Source organism: Strigops habroptila, chromosome 11 (genome assembly GCF_004027225.2).
Source record: "Strigops habroptila isolate Jane chromosome 11, bStrHab1.2.pri, whole genome shotgun sequence".
Classification (NCBI taxonomy): Eukaryota; Metazoa; Chordata; class Aves; order Psittaciformes; family Psittacidae; genus Strigops; species Strigops habroptila.
Genome location: NC_046360.1, coordinates 20,807,376 through 20,827,686, shown reverse-complemented (window position 1 = coordinate 20,827,686; position 20,311 = coordinate 20,807,376). Strand labels below are relative to the sequence as shown.

At 46.5% G+C, this 20,311-nt stretch overlaps 1 protein-coding gene across 4 annotated transcripts in view; it reads right to left on the bottom strand.

Moving 5' to 3' along the window:
* Positions 1-20,311, bottom strand: part of RBM6 (RNA binding motif protein 6) — a 58,562-nt gene that overhangs the window by 11,944 nt on the left and 26,307 nt on the right. For all 4 annotated transcript variants that reach the window (XM_030502269.1, XM_030502270.1, XM_030502271.1 and 1 more), the window contains 4 exons: positions 4,227-4,301; positions 2,495-2,555; positions 1,357-1,425; positions 26-277 (listed from right to left, as the gene is read on the bottom strand). In XM_030502269.1, the coding sequence (XP_030358129.1) occupies positions 26-277; positions 1,357-1,425; positions 2,495-2,555; positions 4,227-4,301 (457 nt within the window). The remainder of the gene's footprint in view (positions 1-25; positions 278-1,356; positions 1,426-2,494; positions 2,556-4,226; positions 4,302-20,311) is intronic.

The window sequence follows — 20,311 nt, the reverse complement described above, 5'->3', positions numbered from 1 at the left end:
CAAAACAGGGCCCTGTGCCACTCACTTCTGCTTCCTCCACCATCCTGTGGTGTGGTCTCCTCTGCTTCTCTCTGAGAAGGCAGCTCCTGGTGCCGGTCCATGTCTCGTCTCTTTTCCTGTGAGGGCCGCCGCTCTCTCCCTTCATCTCTCTTCCTTGGCTCCTGTTCCTGAGGCTGACACTCCTGCTGTGGAGCAGGAACCGGAGGCTGGAGAGGCTGCTTTGGAGATCCTGGTTGTCCTGATAACTCTTGCTCAGGTTTCTCAAGCTTTGTCTCTGCTATTAGAGAGAAGAAATGGACTGGTTCTACATTGTGTTTCAACATGTGTTTTTCTTCTATTTTCTGACCACTGCACTAACACCCCTTACAAAAGGCTAATCTGTTCTGCCCTTTGCATATCCTCTGTCTTAACACTCTGCAGGCACAAGGTACGTAAAGGACAAGCTAGATACTGCTCATTCTTCCATTGCCTTGTTTCATGTTGGGCTCCTTTACCTGACCTCTCCTGTCAGAGACAAGAGGCTTTTTTGGCTCCTTTCAGGACTGGCTCTTGACTGGGCAAATGTGAATCAGAGATGGGTTTGGATATGTTCCCTCTATGTCCAGGACAACCTACATGGCAGTGATATCCTTACTGTGCCTGATGTATTCTTGAGCACCCATAGCTGAGCAGTATCAACTCGTAACTGCCACCCTATCTCTATGCTAGAGGAAAACTGGGTTCAGGCCCCTGTGATCACCAAGTGAAATGCATCATAATACAATCACTGATTTTATCAGGTGCCAACTTACCACAGATGAGGCAGATATGTGGAAACACCCTGCCCCCCCGCCTATCTGTGCAATACAAAGAAGATAAAGCCCATCAAGCTTCTGTGCTTGACGGCCTCTGAAGCGCCTGGCTTCACTTTAGAAGAGATCCCTACCAAAGCTGTGGGGCTGCAAAGTCAGATATCACCAGCCCTGCACCTGCTGCTGAAGCCTCTTCCCACAAAGAGAAAAAAACGAGAGTGCAAAACCTGGCACAGTGAAGCTTCACTTTTTAATGTCCCCCAGAGCAGCTCCCCACTCACTTCTGCCTGGGCAGTGGGCAGCGTGGCAGAACACACAGAGATTCTGCACATAAATGTTGGGAATGCTGGACGCTGACTGGCTTGGCTGTAGGCACAGCTCGTGGTGCAGGACAGACCTGCACCAATTCATCTGCAGTTTGCAGCGTGCAGAGTTTTGGCTACACTTGATGAGCCATGTAAAATTTGCATATGAATCCAGTCTGCACATACAGCTGAGAAAACTGCCCATGCAAATCACACAGACATGAGCACAACCCCAGCGATGAGGAGAGCGATTATCTTACTGAATTCTTGCTCAGCTGGTGCATCCTCTCCCTCAGAAGCACCTCTGGACTCTGGGCCTGCTCTGCTCCCTGTAAGAGAGGCATATTAAAGTCCATTTCAAGCCCATCAGTCACAAAGCAAGCAAGAACTCATGTGAAGCTGCAGCAACAACTGTATATGCCTAGAGAGTTGTTTTGTTTCACCCAGAAATTAAAGGGCAGAGAGAGGTTACCTTATTACATGTTTTCACAATCAACAAGAGCAGGTCAGTAAGAAGCATGCACCACAGTCTGTCTTCACAGCATCTTAGGGCTCCGTTTAATTTGCTCCTCGGCAGTTTTATTACAACCCACAGTTGTGTTGGGCCAGCTTTGCCTTCATAACGCTGACGTAGGAGCCACAGTGCAAGGAAAGCACAACCATGGGGACAGTGTTTCAGTAAATAGAGAGTTCTGTATCAGCAGTTATTTTAATGCCCTTCTGCCTGGGGTATGCAGGTAGGAAATGCAAAACATGAGAAGTCTGCTCCAAGATAGAGAGTCAAAGCTTACAGAGTGCCTGGAATACCTGCTCATTCCAAGGAAATCAGTTCCTCAAGGGAGTATTTTGGCTCTCATGCCCTCCCACCCCAAAAAGCAGAGGTGCTAGCAGGGTTAAGGAGAAGCTCCTGGAGGAGCAGAACTCCTTTCCATGAACTTCTCACAGTCAGCAGGGTGAGTTCAGCAATTCAAACCCTGGATTCACCTCTAATCTGAAAGCCTCAGAAGAATAACACCAAACCCATGCAGCTGTATCTCCCAGGGAAGGTGGGGAAGCCATCAAGGGCCAGCAGTACTAGCTCACAGTGCTGGAGGACACACAACCTGCAACTCCGTGGATGAAGGACAATGCCAGAGCAACAGAGAGGAAAGGCTTTGTGCAGTAAGACAGCTCTCCACCAAGCCTCACAAGAACAGAGAACCTGGTGGCTACAGATCCACAGGTAACATCTCTAGTGTGGACAGGGAAAAGGGTCTAAATGAAGCAAAACTAATAATCCTCTGACAGCGCTCAGATAGTCAAACAAGAGGGATGCCACAGGGAAGCCAGAGAAGAAACTTACTTGTCGGGGCAGATGAAACTTCTAACCGACCAAGCACAGGGATCAGATATACTCACCATCTCTTGGGAGCTTGCAATAGGAGCAGGAAGATCTGTAGCCCACAGTACACACCTTACACTGCAATGGAAGATGCACAGCATGAGGAAGTCATGTTTTGAAGGCAGTGGGTATAATCTACTCCAGAATGCCACACACCACAGTGCTTTCAGAAGGTAACTACAGCCACAGAAAAGTTACAGGAAAAGCCTGACAGACAAGGATGGGTAATGGGAGCAGGAGCCTTGGCTGGAATGGAAGAGAAGTGCTCATAGGGCTCACAGCTGGGATTGCCTTGGGAACAGGATTTTCACACAATTTCTGAGCACATTTCACCATGGAGGTACTTCACTAGTCCCTGGTGAGTAGCGAAGACCTTGAGATGGGACTCTTCTCCCTCTCAAGTGACGCTGGACCAAAAAGCTACATGCTAGGCACCATATTGCTAGCATCATGTTGTTTCAAAGGATCCAAAGTTACCTTCGTATTCCCTAATCTCAACTCACTCCTAAAGCAGCGACGAAGTCCTTATCTGAGCTAAGCTGCAGATACTGATGTAATTTGCTGCACAGGGAGAGTCAATGAAGAGGTGTCTGCTAACCAAGAGGTAGAGCTATATAGGCTTTGATGGTTATCCCATACAGAACCACCATGGAAAGAGCCAAGTGCCCTGTCTTCAGAGCTCTCTCTGGACACAGCACTCCTAACTTCCTGTTCAAGCTCTTTGGAAATGCATTGCTTCTCTTTCATACCATTTTTTCTCCCCTCTAACTGAAGCCCTGCAAATGCTTTAGGGCACAAGGAAGCTCTTTCAGGCCATACTTACACACAACAGTAGAGAAAATACAGCTACTTCTCGTCGCACAGAGAGCTGTTGAAGAAACCACTGCCTGAAACTTCTGTCTGTACTTGATCTTTGGAGCAATGCAAGCACAGACAAGGCACTGAGCTGTGGCTCTGCTGGCAGCTGGAGTGCATCCAGTTAGCCTGGATGAGGGGTTTTGTAGCCCAGCGTGTCCAGTGGTCAAGGTGGGGGTCTAACTCCAACTGATCCCTTCCCACCCTGCTGCAACCTCTTGTCTGCAGCCAGTGGGAAAGCAGGCGACAATGCTCCCTTTGCTCTAGCACTCCTCTCCAGCCTTCTGCAGCCAAAAGCGCCCATTCTGGGAGAACCATGGGAAGGGCACGGAACAAAACAGACCCCTGGGCCATCTTCAGTCTGTACTAACTGCTGCCTGGACATGGACTCATTTCCATGCTTCCTTCCTTGCTGCACTTACTACACTTAAATCCAGATCACAGGTTCCTGCATGAGACACAGGGGTGGTTGCACTATTTGTGTTTTTGCTGGTGAAAGCTCTGGTTACGTGGCCGGTGAAGACACTGTGGTAACACACGTGAACCAGAGTGAAAGCCTGTTCATTTTGGTTGGCAGAATCACTGTCTCATTTTGGTTTTTAAGGAGAAAGGATCCACACACTATTTTCCCCACATGTTAAAAGGGAACCACTGCAGAGGGAAGAAACTGCTCTATGTGTAAAACACTGACTACCTGTACCAAAGCAACACTCACTCACATAGGCGGTATCAAAAACAAAGTAGGGAAAACCACAGAGGTTTAGAAGAGCTTCAGGACACAAGTATTACTCTTAAGGATCTTCAGCCACAGAGCAAACATCTCACACTCCTCCCTGCTTCACTGCCCTGAGAGCCAGCAGGGGAGGCACAACACAGCTCTCATCACATACTTACACGTTTGCAGCGCCAAAACTCTGGGCATGGGGTGTACTCAAGGGTCACTTCTTTGCCACCGATCGAAAGAGTTCCCTGTTGAGACAAGGGGGTAAATGACGAATGTGCCCAGCACACACAGATTACTCAGAGGCAAAGAAAGGGGTTAAAGCTCTGGTTCCTAAAGGTTTTACAAGTGGAACAAGGTGAAAAAGGGAGAAAGTCTCCCAGTTCAGTTAGCTGGAGCTCTGTCATGGAAGTGGAAGGGAAACTCTCTGCACCCTGCTCTAGCACAGGGTAGCAAAGCTGTTAGCTCCAGAGGAACTAGGCAGAAGAGGCTTTGCCACCTCCCAGGAAGAGCAGAGACAGAGTAACCAGTGCATGAGAGGGAAGCTGCTTTAACCTGCTTTTGTCCACATGCTGGAAAGGGGCAGCTGGACAGCCTCCTTCACACCAGCCACCACCAGGCTGGCCTCAAGGCAGCTATTTGAGGAAAAACACTACTGAGGTGATAGAATTTCCACACTTGGGTTAGTCTTCATGTCACTCATGAAACCCTTCAGAGAAGAATGCCAGCATGTGGCAAGGCCATGGGCTCCACAGCCAGCAGAGCTGCTGCTCTGCAGCCAGTCCTTGGTGGGGTGGCCTTGAGCACTGGTGCAGCAGCAGCAGAGGAGCTCCACTGCCTACAAAGACACACTGCTTTCAGCTCCACGCATGATGCTTTGGAGAGACGGCAGGAGCCCAACAAATCCATAAGCTTTGCTGAAATGTAGATGATTTAAGGGTGAAATGAAGCCGTAGGTGCAAGTTCCCCAGCTGCTGCCTGGAACAGCCCCTAAAAGCAGTGAGCAGCAAGGATTCCTGGTGGCTCTCATCTGCTGTGGACAATAGACCATGGCTGGGCATGCAGGATGCAGGCTGAGCTGCAAGTGCACGGAGCTGTGAGACACCTGATGTCACTGGAGGCACGGCCAGACCACGCAGTCTGTATTTCCCAATACCACAATATGAGACTCAGTGACAATAATGAGACTCAGACCCAGGTCTCCCAAGACCCAGGACAGCAGTTGCTCTTCTGGCCCACTGCTGGATGGTACAGACAGATATCAGGGAGCTGTAAACACCCCAAGCTATTCCGGGGAGCTCTGATGGGTCAGAAGCTTCCCAGGTACTCTGACCCAGTAGCCTAGTCACGCAAGAACCAATAGTGCAAACCATGAACATGAGAAAACAAGTTCCCAGAGTTATTATTCGGAAGTCACGATACACCCATGCATAAACTGCTGTGCAGATCATGAAGGAGATGATCGGGAATATGTAAATAGCGGGAAGAGTTCATGGCAGGGAATCACTAAGCGGCGGTACAACAACGGTCCTTTAACCCCTGAGAAAAACTGCAGCAGAGAAAGTTGAAGACCCAAAGACACTGCCTTGCACAGTCGGGTTCCACAGCTCCCCTTTCCACAGTCTGCCTTTTATGGACCAAGACCACCCTTTCCTACCAGGCCTATATGCATGAGGGGTTTCCTTTCTGCTGTCCAGCAGTTCAAGTAGTGCTTTCCGGTATGGATTTGCCTTTGCCTCACAGAAAGCTGAGCCATTCCTAGACTTTGCTGGCATTTGCACCCAGTGCTGCAACCTCGGATGCAAGGAATCTCCTCAGGGTCTATTCACATTGTGGAGTATTGCCTACCTTACATGCCCAGGAGAAGGTTTGCACCTTCTTTAAGGCACATGAGGAAACACAAGTGAGAAGGACAGGGAGGAGGCAATCAAGGCTGTCCTACTGGGACTGTTGGTCCCTCTGAGATGGACATGCTCCCTCTCCCAAGCAGGGCACCCATCATATCACATCACATCACACACTCAGGAGATGGACAGTGCCAGGAGAGCAGGCTAGAAGCGCCCATGCCTGCCTCAGGACCCACCAAGTGCAGGCAGGGAGAGAAGGCAGGGTGCACATCCCCATGAGCAGAGCTGCAGCCCTGAGCCCAGGGAAGCCCTCGGAAACAGCAGCTCCTCAGCAGACACTTCCAGCCCTGCCTATGAGCTCTGGAAATAAGGACAACTACATCTGAGGACACTTCCTCTGGTAGGGCAATCCATCACACAGCTTCATCCGTCTACTAGCCATTGCGGGTAACACTTGCCAGAAAGCCTTAAGATTATTTTTGGGTTTATGGAAAATGTTTTGTAAGTGCATGTAGTGCTGGTCTCTACTGCAAATTCAGTTCTTGGAGACTGCAGAAAGTGTCACTTGCATAATTACTCCCTGATTTCCTTAGCACCCTGCTGATTGCCTGCTTACTTTTCCAACAAGCTCTCTCTTACTGATTTCTTCTTGATAAAGTCATTTTCAAGGTTGCAATCATCATTTAACACCACAAAATGAGTCCTTCGTTTAGGACACACATTGTCAGGATTCAGTGACTTTAAATTCCTCATTCCCCCATTTTGTTACTACAGAACATTTTCAGAACATTTATTTCCTCTAGTTCCTGCCACTGCTTGTTCTTTTTATCTCTATCTTCCTCCTTTTCTCCGCAGAATATTTTGGATAATACCCTAATTCTCAGCTCACCACTTTCAACTGAGCAGATCTTTGTGAAAACACGAAGATTCTCTGAGAATGTCAGCGAACAGTGCTAGGGGAAAAGAAAAGGTATGCCAAAGGTATGCCATATGTACTATCTGGCACCCAGACTGTAACAAGCTCTTCCATATTCATGCATTTTAGCCTGGACCTCTCTCACCAACTGACCTGCTCTATGTCTGCTAATCCTCCTTGTGGGTTTTCAACCTTCTGTTCTTCTGAGCAGCTTGGCCTTTTCTCTCTAAATCAGTAAGCTACAGAAATGTCTCTCTGGTCCTCCCAGTCAGGAACCTCCCCCTCAAAACAAGCAGTAAACACAGTTGACTCACCAGTGAGGGGTTTAAAAGGCTGCCCAGCTCCGCAGTCCTGGAACACTGAGCTCTCAGCCATGGAAATGTCTGGATTTCCAAGGACACAAGCAGATTCTACTGTTTTTTCTGAATTCATCAAAATCATGCCAAATTCATCAAAACAAAGCGTCAGGACTTTACTCCTGGGAGCAATGATTTATGCTATTGTTTGATATCTCTCAAACACAGTTAAACATGTTTTTTTGCTCAGAGGCCTGTTGAAGATGCAGTGCTGGCTTCTAAGCTAAGTGATACAATTCGGTACAAGCCATTTCAGCTAAAGCTACTAAAGCATCTGCGTCATCTTGAATAATAGCTGACGGCCTAGTGCGTAAATATTACTGGCAATAGACTGAACAACTGAGCAATCCCACCATGAGGTGGTCCTAGAGAGTGATGTCATGAAACCATAAAGCCTGTCTGCAGAAAGAGCACACAGCAAGTACCAGTGTCTCAAAGCCCTTCACTGAGCAGGGGCAAACCCCGCAAGAACAGGTTCCTCCAAGAGAGGGAGAGAAAAAGCGAAAATCCCTTTGCCATGATATCCACAGGTGATGAAATCCTTCCAAAAGCACTTTGGAGGCTGCACATCTGCTGGGCACAAGGCTTCAGCAACAGAACTCCAGTTTTATCAGAGCAGTTTCCAAGCTCGCTGTCTGCAAAGACAGTTAAACTGGAAGCATTAAAAGAGTATCAGTAAGATCTAATTGGTAAAGGTAAGCCTAACTGTAAGGAAAAAAACCCCACACCACACTCTTAGCACATATAACACCCACCCATGAGGTTGGTTTTAACTCATCTCTAGTTTAACCTCTTTGCAATTATACTAGTTTAGGAAAGCAAGAACTCGCCTCCTGCTCCAAACAGAGCAGAGCTAACTCACTGCCTGCTGCCGAGTAGCGCAGTACATAAGCACGGATCACTTTGATCATGCTTCCCAGGGAAGCAAGGCAGCTCCTGACGAGGCCAGGAGACAGACTGCTGCAGGTCAGGCATGGCACGAGCTACCCACTTCAGCTGCTTATCTGTCAATTAGCATTTACAGTTGGCATGCTGGGATTTCTCATGCTTGCTGACAGCCTTCTAATGATGATGATTGGGGGTTAAGGAGGGGGAGAACTTGCCAAAAAAGTATCTCTATGTTCTCCAAGACTGAGATGACAGAAGAATATAAATCAGCAATGTCAAAGTTTTTGCTAACTGTTTTTCTGGAAAAAAATAAATTAGAGCATCCAAGAGTGACCTAGAAAATGTGAAATGCGGAGAGCTTTCGGAGCACGGCACACTCCCTCACATCAAACCAGGCTTCTGCGTTAACTGAAGTTGGCCAAACATTAAAACCTGCAGTAAAATCTCACTTCAGAGCCTCTTAACAATGAGCTGACAGCTCTCCAAGTATCCTACCCCACGACTCACACTTCAGCAGCTACCACCCAGGCTGCCAAAACTGCACGGAGAAGTGGATGTAGCAACCAGCACCGCTGTGGATTGCTGTGGAGGAAGCGTGCTCCGGCTCTTCCAGTGGGATGGTAACCGCATGCCACCGTCCCTTGGCACAAGAAAGGCCATGGGTACCTGACTCAGTGGAATAGCAATCATCAGTCTCAGCTTTACAGATGACACACCTCGAGCAGCGCAGGTCATTTTTGGAACAAAACCAGGGCTCAGCTCTTGAGCCCCCAAACCCATAAGGATTAATAAGCCAAAGTTTTCTCCTTGGCTACAACCGCAGAGCAGCAACCAAGGGAGTGCAGCAGGTGCCTGCACTACAAGTGAACCACAGTCAGATCTCCTCCAGCAGCTGGCTCGTGCACAAAACCAAACACCACTTCAGCTAATTATTTCCTTATATTGTTCATAGCTTGATTAAATGGAAAATATCCATGCCATGAACTGAAAGGTTCTGATATCCTTCTTGCTAATAACCAAGTCAGAAGACTGATATGGTTCCACATGTTGAAAATTAACTTAAAATATCATTTGCAGATATAAAATTCAATACAAAGATTATGACAAAAGAATGCTTACGGGCAGCACAGCAAAGCAGTCCCATTCAAACACCAGAATTAACCTTGTTTACATGATGCTAATTCAACCCTCTTATGCATCTTTACTGTTATTAGAAGGGTTATTCAAAAATCATTCCACATCCATCATTTAAAAATTACTTAAACCGATTAATGATGTTTTTATTGCCTTGGGGAGGCAGCCTGGGAATGCAGAGAGAGCCCATGGCCCCAGCAGCACTTCCTAGAACAGGGAGCTCCCACCACCCGCATGGTATTTCCCAGTCCTGGCCTCCAAACGCACTGGTCGGCACAGCACAGGGAGACAGGCAGCTGGCAGGATGAGGGGGGTTATCTGAGCGTAACCACAAACCAGACTGCTTTCAGGTTTTCTCCTATTTGAGTAGGGACTATAAATGCAAATTTAACAACCCCAACCACAACTCAATGTAAATTACATCGCCGCATCCTATTCCACTGGCGTGGTTCTCGTCTCCGTGCAGAGCCTGGAGAGCACAAGGCTCTCTCCCTGAAGACACTCATCTTCAGGTAAAGCAAGCAGGTGGGTCAAGCACCAAAGGTCCCTCTAACCCACACATCCCCAGCTGCTTGTGGAATTCCAGAGGCAACAGCTTCCCAGGACAGAGCAGAGGGCCGACACCTGGGAACATAAGAGAGCAGCTGGATATATTTCAAAACAAGATCATCTCAGCCACAGAAACTGGCTTCCCACCCCAGTTTTTCCATATGCTTAAGTTTTTATCCCCGAGCTCCTTGGCAGCTGCTGCACAAGGGATTCAACTCTATGGAGCAACAGGCAGAACATCTGCTTACCTTTGACAAAAAGCAGATGAGAAAAGCTGTGAACCCACAAACCACAATCCATCTGTAATTAAACATTTAGAAAACAGAGCATGACGCGGAAAGATGAAGAAATAAAAGCGATCCAGGAATTTCCTACAGGAACAGTAACTACCAGCAAATTCCTAGTGTAGAGGGACTTTTTCCACAGCTCTCAGCCCCCCCCCTCCAGCTCCCTAACCATTTGCAGCTTCTTTTCATTGCCTGATCTATCAGTGTCCAGTACTGCTGACAGTAGCTGACAGTCATGGCAGAAGATCCAAGATATACAGGGGAAAAGGATGGTCTGACAAGTGGTGGATCCCTGAGGAATGGTTACATCACCACGTGGATCTAAACGACTGTGCTGTGTATTATTATTACAGGTCTCTCTCAAGACTGACACTGAGATGAATCTTCCATGAACGTTGTGTTTGTGGTCACCTAGAAAGGAGGATGTTTGGCTCCCGGGTGTCAGCGATGCCATGGAGGTGAAGAGCATGTGGCATCACTTTGAAGCATTTAGCAGCAAGGCATGCATTTCAACAATGATCTGATGCTAACCAGCACAGCATGCTCAGGGCTCGCAGTCTTCAAGATCAGAGGAAGCCTGAGACTGAGAGCCCAAAGATGTCACCATCAGTCCTGAGTTAGCAGAACATGATTTCAGGCACATCACTGACGGGCATGTTAAACAAAATTGGCACTAACACAGAACTGAGGCATTAGGAGGATAACTTAAGAGAGCCCTGAAGATGTAGTAGCTAAATATAACAGATTAAGATGCTATATAAGGATTATTTTATCTCAGATAGCACCCAGTGCCTTTTTTCAAACTCCTTTCATCTCCTTGCACTGGAACCATCCATTGTGACACACAAGTTTCCACTTCTGCTTGCTCCTAGACAGCCCTCCTCAGGCCTCCCTTTCTGCCTGCTTATCCAGGACATTTGTCCTTTAGCAGAAGGTGCCAGTCTGCATCCTTTAAGCACCTTATTTCCACAGACATCTCATTTAGCCTGCTGAGACACCTCCAGTTTTCTTCCTACGATTTCTGAATCCCCTGGATACCAGCCATACTCTTTTGAAGCAAGTCCCAGTATCTTTCTGTAACTCATCTCCCTCCCCTGACATCCTTTTCACAAATAGACCCAGAAATTGCCTTTCAGGCTATGCCAGCTCTCTAATTTTATTGCCTGAAGTTTGAACTCCAATTCACTTCCAAGTGAGGTCTCTCAAAGTGCTTATCTTTCAAACACAGCATTTGCTCCACTTGTCAGCACACTCAGTCCCACTCTGAGAACTGTACCACCAAAACAGTCGGTACAGGCAAGCTCCCAATTCCCTTCAGGAAGGATAACAGTGATGTGTTGCAGCTTGAGAAAACACACAATGTGCTTCATGCTTCCCGTGCTCTAGGGCCAGCTTTGGGTGGTAGGTGGTATGAATGGCTTCTGCATTTCACCCTGGAAGGAGATTTCAACACATCTGAAAGTTTTATTTCATCCAGTGAAGGAAAGCCACCAAGAGTCCTAACATCTCCCTGCCCAGCTAATTCTAACCTCCAGCTTCCCCCACCCTCCAAAGAGGACACCCTTTGCAGATCAGCATTACAGGATCACTGAAAAAATGTGGAAATTTTAAAATGAAAGGCTTTCTTATACAGTACAAAGGGGTCAGAAGAGACTTTCTAGAGTTCAGACAGTGAGGGTCTGGGGACATCAGGAGATAACAGCTCAAAGAGGGACAAATTCTGCACTCTGGTGTTACTAGCTGTGCTCCCATCCCACAGCTGAAGAGAAGCATGGATGGTTAAGGACTTATTGGGGGTAAGCAAAGAAGGTCATGCATATGATCTTTAATGGTAGGGCTCAATAACCTTTAAAGGTCTTTTCCAACCTAAATGATTCTACGATTCTATATCAAACACTTGTTCCCATGTCCAAAAAAGCATGAATCAGATTAATCCTCTGTTTGAAAAGTATACTTAAACTATCAAAACTTAGGAGTATTTAAATATTTAGCATATTGAGTATCATTATTCACAGAAGACTCGAGGGAAGGGTCCACATAGCTCTGCCTCATCTATATTCCTCTTCTGACTCACCATGCTCTACTGCCTGGACACTGTGTTTGAACAACAGCTGCTTCAAAGACTCCCTTTGCTCCCAACACTGGGATTTCCCTTCTCTCTCCAAAATGCTGCTCTACTGCCTGGACATACTCCTCAATACTTTGTTATATCGCCACCTTCTTCCTCAAAGGTCATCTCATCCCATAATGTTTTTAAATGATATAAAGATAAGGAAGGTTAACACAATGCACTAATGCACCCCAGGACCTTCCTGTGCATTTCTCCCAGGGGTACTTTACAATTAGGAATGGCCATTAGGAAGCTGGGAGAACAATGAGGAAAGGTCCAGCTCTTTTTTCACAGTTTTGAAGCACAGTATCAAAACACTAAAGAGCAATCCCAATGCAAAATCATGCTGGGAAAAAGTCAGGCTGGAAAGCTCTGCCTTAAAGGAGTAAACTTATTCCTAGACAATTCAGACTGTTTGAAGCATTTAAAGACCCAACACCCAAACAAAAGCAGGTCCTTTTGCTGGAGCATGTAACCATGGGATTTCACACCAATTCCAAGACAGCTTGACCTGCGTGGTGAACACAGTGCAGGGTGTTCTGTGCAGCAGCAAACGTTCACTGATGTTCAACTAAGAACACACCAACTGAGGAGAGAGCAGTGCAGAGGCTCCCCAATACATCCTCCAAACTCACTTCTACGCCCACTGAATCAAGCTCTCGGAGCCTTCATTGGCTATGCTTTCTCTGCTGCCAGTGCTCAAGCAAGCTGCCTGCAGGGCAGCCTCCCTGCTGAAAGGAAGAGACCCCAAAACCATAGGAAAAGGGAGCAGCTTTGGATAAAAAGAGGGTTTTGTCCTTGCAGACTTCATTTCTCAACATCCCTAAATTCCCAGTTAATGGCAAAACTGGGTGCCTCATACTGACTCCCAAAGGGTAAGAGAAAGACCCCTGCCAGTTGCCAGGAGAAATTCACCAGCAGCGCAACACTTACCTGTGCCTTCTCAATGACCATTCCCAGCACATCATCACGTCCTTGATGTGGCCTGACCAAAAGCTAAATCCAGATCCTTAACAGTCACATCTGGACAGAAGAAGAGTGCAGCTGGCACATCTTCAGGCTGGCATCTGTACCAATTTCTACATCTGAGCAAATGCTGCCTCTTAAGAGAGTTCTTCTTAGGAGCTGCTTTAACCTCTTTGGTCAGTATTTGACCAAGAAACCTGGCACAGTGTGAGAACAGAGCCATCTGAGCCCTTTGGAAGGAAATGAGTTTCTGCTGCCAGCCTGGCTTGGGTGCAATATCCCACTAGTAGGTGTCACAGCTCCCCACAGGACCCAGCAGCTCCTCCTTTAGAGGGGCTTGGAGGTCTAAGAAGTTCATCCTGGCAACTGCACTGCACAGCATCCAGATACCTCCTTCCTGGCCAGCCCCCAGAGCTGCTGAAGAAAGGAGCTTAGTCGCCTGTCAGGGGGCAAGAGGCAGAAGAAGCAACTCTCCTGTGTGAATATCCAGGCTCTGAGCTCCCGTTGCTGACCTCAGCTCTTCAGGAGAGTCTAGGCAGAGAGTGAGTGTGCAGGAGAGCAGTTTCTCTGATAAGCCTGACAAGGAGGAAGAAAAAGAACATGATTCCCTGTTGTGTCAGAAGTGCCCCAGCTTGGCTGAATCCCTAAGAGATTAGAAAGGGAAACAGCACACACAGACATCACCTTAAACTGACAGATAAGCAGCACAGTAGCGGGTGGCTCAGCTATTGCCAATTGAACCTCCTCTGGGACTCTAACACCCAGGGACGTATCAAGCCAGAGAGAGACATGTGGCTCAGTACAGACAGACACAGAGGTGCTGCCTGCAGCTCCTGGTGCGCAGCAGCTCATCTCAAGCACTGGAGCACCAGAGACGTGTTGCCTTCAGCTGCTCCTCTTGGAATTGGGTGGATTAGCTGTCACTAAGAGGTGTTTATTAAGCATTTTGGAATTCACTTCTTACATTTAATGATGGGCCCAGTATACAGGAGAAAGAGGAAAAATAGACAAGCTAAGTTAGTGCAATGGGCAGAGAAGCAGGTAGTGGTAGAAGACAAACACTGATCTCATGTGGACCAGGCACAGAAGAACACCTTGCCAGGGGTTATAAAATCAAACCACCTCCGCTCTCTTCTCCAGTGATATCACAAGTTGGGAAGAATCAATCAGGCTTTCAAAACCTAGGACTATAAACAGTAAAATACCTTAGTCATTGTATCATTAATGCACAGCTTTGCATCGTGACACACCTTTTTAGTGAGACTTCTCAACCTGGTTTTACACGTATGAAAATACATCTTGGGATTCCGAGGGCTTAAAATTACTTTCTCTGTTAAGTCTGCTCCTGAGATCCTTGATGGAAAAGTACATCAAATGTTTGCTTGGGCTTTTACTGCCATCCTGGCTCAAATCTGGAACATTAAGCCCATCTGAATATTGCTAATTTCCTGCTAAGACATGGATTGTACATCACAAGAACTAAGATATCTCCCCTGCCATCTATGAAAACAGGAGAGAATTACTTTCATCCTCTTGCTCTAAAGAAGGCAGTTTCAGAAATTTCAATACTTAAATCTTCCTGTTCACAACTTTATAGCTTTGACCCTCATAAAAAATGTAATTCATATACATGACGCACTTGATTATAGACCCCTGCCCTTTGGGGAACCTACTTCTGGAAGCTGTTTGTTCACCCTGTGGAAGACATCACTAACAAAACTTGTAAGCGGCCTGAAGTGATGGAGATGCAAGAGGACACTTGGAAGCAACATCTGGTAGTTGTCAACACACACACACAGTGCGACAGGACAGCAAACCAAACCTTAAGGCAGAATGCTGCTTTACATCAGACACTTCACTGCAACAAGTCAACCACGCACTGTACAGCTGCTGTCGCTGCAGAAGCCAAGAAGAACTTTCCACCTCCCTCCTGCTTCTCCTTGTACAAAATGGCTTCAGGATTTTTCCCCATTGCCCTCTTCTGGGAGCAATCAACGCCAAAGATTCAGCAAGCTGGTCACACTGTGGTACTGAGGACCTCTCAGTTGCTGCCCCATTCACACAGCCTGGGTTAAACAGGTTGCCAGATATGATGGAAGAAGAAATTTCCCCCAGCTGAAATGAGAGAGGATCAAGGGCAGTTTGTGCCCTTCTCAGAAGTGCAGGGGGCTGTTGTCTGCCAGCACCCTCGGTGCCCTTCACCTAACATGTTTTCTTGTCCCACACAGATGTAGAATGACAGCAACATTCCTGATCTCTGATCCTGTAGCATACAGTGCTTCTTGTGATCTCTGTAGGTATTAAAGCTTTAATTAGAGTCTTGGAAGCGCCCTGTGGCTGGCAGGGGAATGGGGCAGATACTCACTCTGTGTCTTTCTGTGTTAAATACCTGTTTCTTTGTTGACTGTGACTGATGGATAATGATACAATAGCCCACTCGGGCATGCCAGCCCCCATTTTCCACTGTAATCATGTTTCATTTCTAGTCACAAACATCAACAGCCCTGTTACAGTCAAATTGGAAACAGAAATTCACAAATAAAAGCTGCTGACTGCTGTAACTTTGCTCTTGCACCTTCAAACTCAAAACATCTGAATTTCATTTTTTACCTCAGCAGAAAATGGCAAAATTTAAGGCACTCTTTTTGAAAGTACACCAATTTAAGGTAGCCAGACTTCCATGATTTACCTTGGAAAGGCCCAACACAAACTCCACTGGGAAGAAAACAGACTAACATCCACATTTCTGAAGGGAATTCCAGCTCTCTCGTTCACTATCCTAAGCATAGTTATGCAAAAAAAAAATACAGGGTATCTGCAGAAAAGCAGGCAGAGAATGGGTCTTCTAAGAGAAGGAAACAGTGCTTCTGCCACCCTTAGCCCCAGGGAGTGTGCAGTTTGACTTTCTTTCAACCTCTACACTCAACTTTTTACCTTCCTGTTCCAGCAATCCGACATCAACAGTGCACCACAGAACGGAAGAGCGACCGCCGCTGAGATAGCATAAAAGCCTGAACGAACATTTGAAGCTAACAAAAACGACTCATCAAGTGAAAATTGCAACACCACTTTGGTGTGCTCCCACTTATCAAAACAGCCCGGATGGAGTCTTAGTGCTGTAATCTGGCTCATAGGCTTGTAAAACATATCTGGTGTTCCCTTCGATGTTGCTGGGATCAGGCTGAGAAAGACTGCTGCCTCGTTCACCACGACAGCTCCTGTGCAAACCACTGTGGCAAAACCACGATAGAAAGTGGTCTTGTTCTGGAAAGGCAAGTTAAGGTGTGCTCACCAAAACGCCTCTAGTCTTGTACACTGAGCCCATACAGACGTTTCCCTCTCACTGCCTCTTTGTCTCCTTTAAGTAACTTCAGTCATACCATCGGCATCATCTACTTCTAAGAGTACAGAGGGAATTTCTGAGAGTGCATCTGCAGTTCTGTTAGTCACCAGCTTACTTAAAGGATGACTTCAAAAGCATCAAAGCAAATTAGTGGCATGAGTCCTACTAACTTTCATATAGGAGCTTGATCAAGGGATTTTACATCTTAATCCAAAATCACCAGCTGACCTCATACATAATCAATCGATTGTGGCAACATGCTGTCTGTCCTGCAGCTGATTTACCATACTCCTTTGAAGCACTTTGACACTACAATGATAAACATCTTCCAAATGGTTAGACAGGAATATATTTAAGAGTTTCTACAGATCTTCACAGAAAATCAACTCAATTAGAAACATACAATCTGAAAGAGCAGCCAGCAGTAAAACACTGCTCTTCATTTTAAGCTGAAACTGCACCTATTCATAGCATCTGTGACTAAGATTTCCTCATTGTCACACAACTGTTCCATTATCACCTTAGGAGGAGAGGACCTGACAGCTACACAGACAAGTAGCATCTATATCCTGCATATGCACGCAAGGACTACTTGAAATTCCTTCTAGCTCAAGGCAAAATCTCACCTACAAACAAACTCAAAGGATGAGTGTGCCAGATGCCATGTCAGTCAGGAAAAAGCTTTGCATGTTGACAATGACTGAAACAAAGCTATTTCTTAGGTGTTGCTCTTTAAACAACTGCTCTTTAAACAACTGCTCTACATTACAACTTTAGCTCTATGGAAGGGGCACTTATCTGTGGCACATGTTGCACTTCATATTCACAAGCAAAAGCTTTCAAGGGGCCCCATTTTCACAACAGCCATGCTGGGCATGACCAAAGGTCCAGCTGCCTAACAGTGGTTCCTCACTTTGAGCCACCAGTGTACACGAACTCCCATGCACCTTTGGATGCTGCACAGCAGCATGCGGTACCCAACAGGAGTAAGTGATGCACTGGATGATCATACTATCAATCAGTCAGAGGGCTCGACACTTCTCTTAGCAATCACTCATGGATCAAGTTATTTAAACTAATTTCAGGAAATCACAACTATTCCTTAACATTTGCCAGCTCAAGCTTCTGCACTGTAAACAGAACACCTATCCCAACAGAGTAAAACTTGACTAACAAAGCATTTGATATCTACAGGGAAAGAACAGGTATTTCAGAGATACACCATCATACATATCTGTTAATGTCAATGGGCAAAAAAGCCACAATGTAATTGCCCAGGGGCCAGAGGGAGGGCAGTCTCATCTTAAAGCATCCCTCCCTACTCTTCTCTATGTGGAACAATCTATTTATACAGCAGCCAAAGTGAACTTCAGCACACAGAAGAGATGATTCTGCAATATACAGCAATATTTGACTCCTGAGATAACCCTGCTGGGCCATACATATGTCCCCAGCAGCAACTAGAGATTCTAAGGAAGTCTTCTTAAGCATCTGCTGCGTGCCCCGAGCAGCTCACCCAGAAGCTGTCCTCTGGGACAACCCCATCACACAGCAGCAGTTCAGCAGCAGCAAACGCATACAATCCTCATCACATGGGTAAGGCTGAAGGAAAAAAAGAAGGAAGGAAAAGAGGAGGGCAGGGTTTTGGAATAAGAGCAGGGAAGTAGAGGGACATGACAAGCTGGGATCACACAAGTAGAGCAAGAAGATGCAGCTTCACAACTCATCCAGTTCAAAGCGTACTCCTTTTAAAATACACCGGTTAGCATGGTTTGCTTCCTGAGGCAAGGCAGGACAGAGCTGCCAAGAAGGTAGCTGTAGTTTTTTTACCTGGGTAAGGCTACAAAAAACACTTTGATGGACCGCTACCACTGGCTGAAGGAGGAGTGTGTGAAGTCTTTGGCAGAAGGTCTCTTATGACCTCCTGTGCCAATGGAAGAGAGACTAAGAGGATTCACACAGCTTGAACAGTTGAGATGACAGATGTTAAGATGCCAGAAGAGAAGGTGGTCCGGAGAAGTATTTTTAGTACCAGAATTCTTTTGGCAGTTACATTTTACAACAAAAGCCACCCTTCTCTGCACAAGGAAGGTCTCTGTAGCACGCAGAGATTAAGTCAGTCCTTCCGAACAGCAAAGCAGACAGTGCATTTATCACAACATCCCTGCAGGATACACATGTACACCCACACTCCCAGCCCTGCCGCAGGTCAGCTCCAGCTGCTTATTCACAGGCAAGCGTCTGCCCAGCACGAGGAGCCTCCTCCTGCAGACTTCCGTGCTGATCTCAGAGGCTCACAGCTCCAGTTAATGACGGTACGAGGCAGTGATCAGTGAGACACCAGCGGGATTGACTCAAATGCTGGGCCTCAGTGATGTGAGACCAGGGCGGGCTCGTGACAAGGCCACACGCTGAATCAGACACAAAAACAGATCAGCTCTGCTGTCTGGAAACCCACTCATCTGAATACAAGGTAGACTATGGAGGGAATTTTCTATAGGTCACTGGGATCATAAAAATTACTCCATAGTGTGCGTGTTTCCCGAAACATTAGGATGTTTATAGAAGAAACACTGCCTAGGTATACAAGCCTTTCCCCTCTATAAACACATGCTCAAAGTGGAAGACTCCAAAAGGCAGCTCTAGAAACCCACACTTTCAAAAAGCAGGAGAGGTTTAATAAGGGAAAAGATATGTTCTAATGATGCAACCTGAGCAAAATCCACACACCTAATACACAAGAAAAGCAGAAGACTCTATAGGTTGATAATCCAAGGACGACATATCAGAAGCAAGGCCACCTCCAGCACTCTTAGCCTAGCATGCAAATGGATTTCAATGTATTTGTAGACACACTCAGTTGTCACCATCACCCTCAACTGCAGGCTAAAGCTGAAGAGATGGAGTGACATTGTCAAGCAAGTAAATAATGGATACCAGGCAGGCCATAAAATACACTTGAGGCGGGTGTCATCTTCCATTGCAGAGGGCATTTTGCAGATTCTAGGAAAAAATGCCAGACTCCACAACTCTGCATATCCTACCAAAAGGAAAACAAGGATTTTGGATGTTTGGACACACATTTTCTCTTAGAAATTGCAACACAGTCCTTCCACCACAGGCTTCAAGAAACACTCCAAGGCTACAGGTCACCAGAGCAGATACATTCTCAGGATAACCACAAGCTCCTTCTGTATTTAACTGAGAAGCTACAGAGTTGTGACTGGTTACTCAAAATATTTTCAGGACAGAAAGTCCTAAGCTTTGCCTGCTTGTCACAGCATCTTGTGGATTTTAACACCAACAGCTACAGTGAAAAGCCTGTGAAGTCTGATCTGTACCAGAAGCTATGTTCACACTAAATGCAGAAAAGCACTGCAGTGAATGAAGAAGGGATCGGCTCAGAGCAGGAGCAACACACAGCTGATGCTTCCAGTTGCATGGTGGTGGGATGTGCTCAAGTAAAGTGAGCTCCCACACAATCCAGTAAGAACCCCTCTTAGCCTCCCCAGTAAGAAACAGGCAGGGAATGGAGGTGTCGCTGTGCTCAGCACGCTGAACCAGGGAAACCGCTCTCTGACACGTGCCAGCCTCAGTGCAGGAAGGCACAAGAGTAAGTCTTGGAATGACCACTCCAGCACATGCCTGGAGACCACCACAGTAATTTACAAGGTATGTATTTTTAAAAGTTCATGCTATAGCTCTCCCATTTTTGCCCTCTTACTTCAGAAACAGGAGGAAAGGATTACAAAGATATCAGTTACTAGCAACAAAAGCTAGGAAACACTTACACTGCCAGTGTTGCTAAGTTTGAGGCCTGAGAGGATTTGGAGACAATATTATATAGCCGGTCAAGACTAAT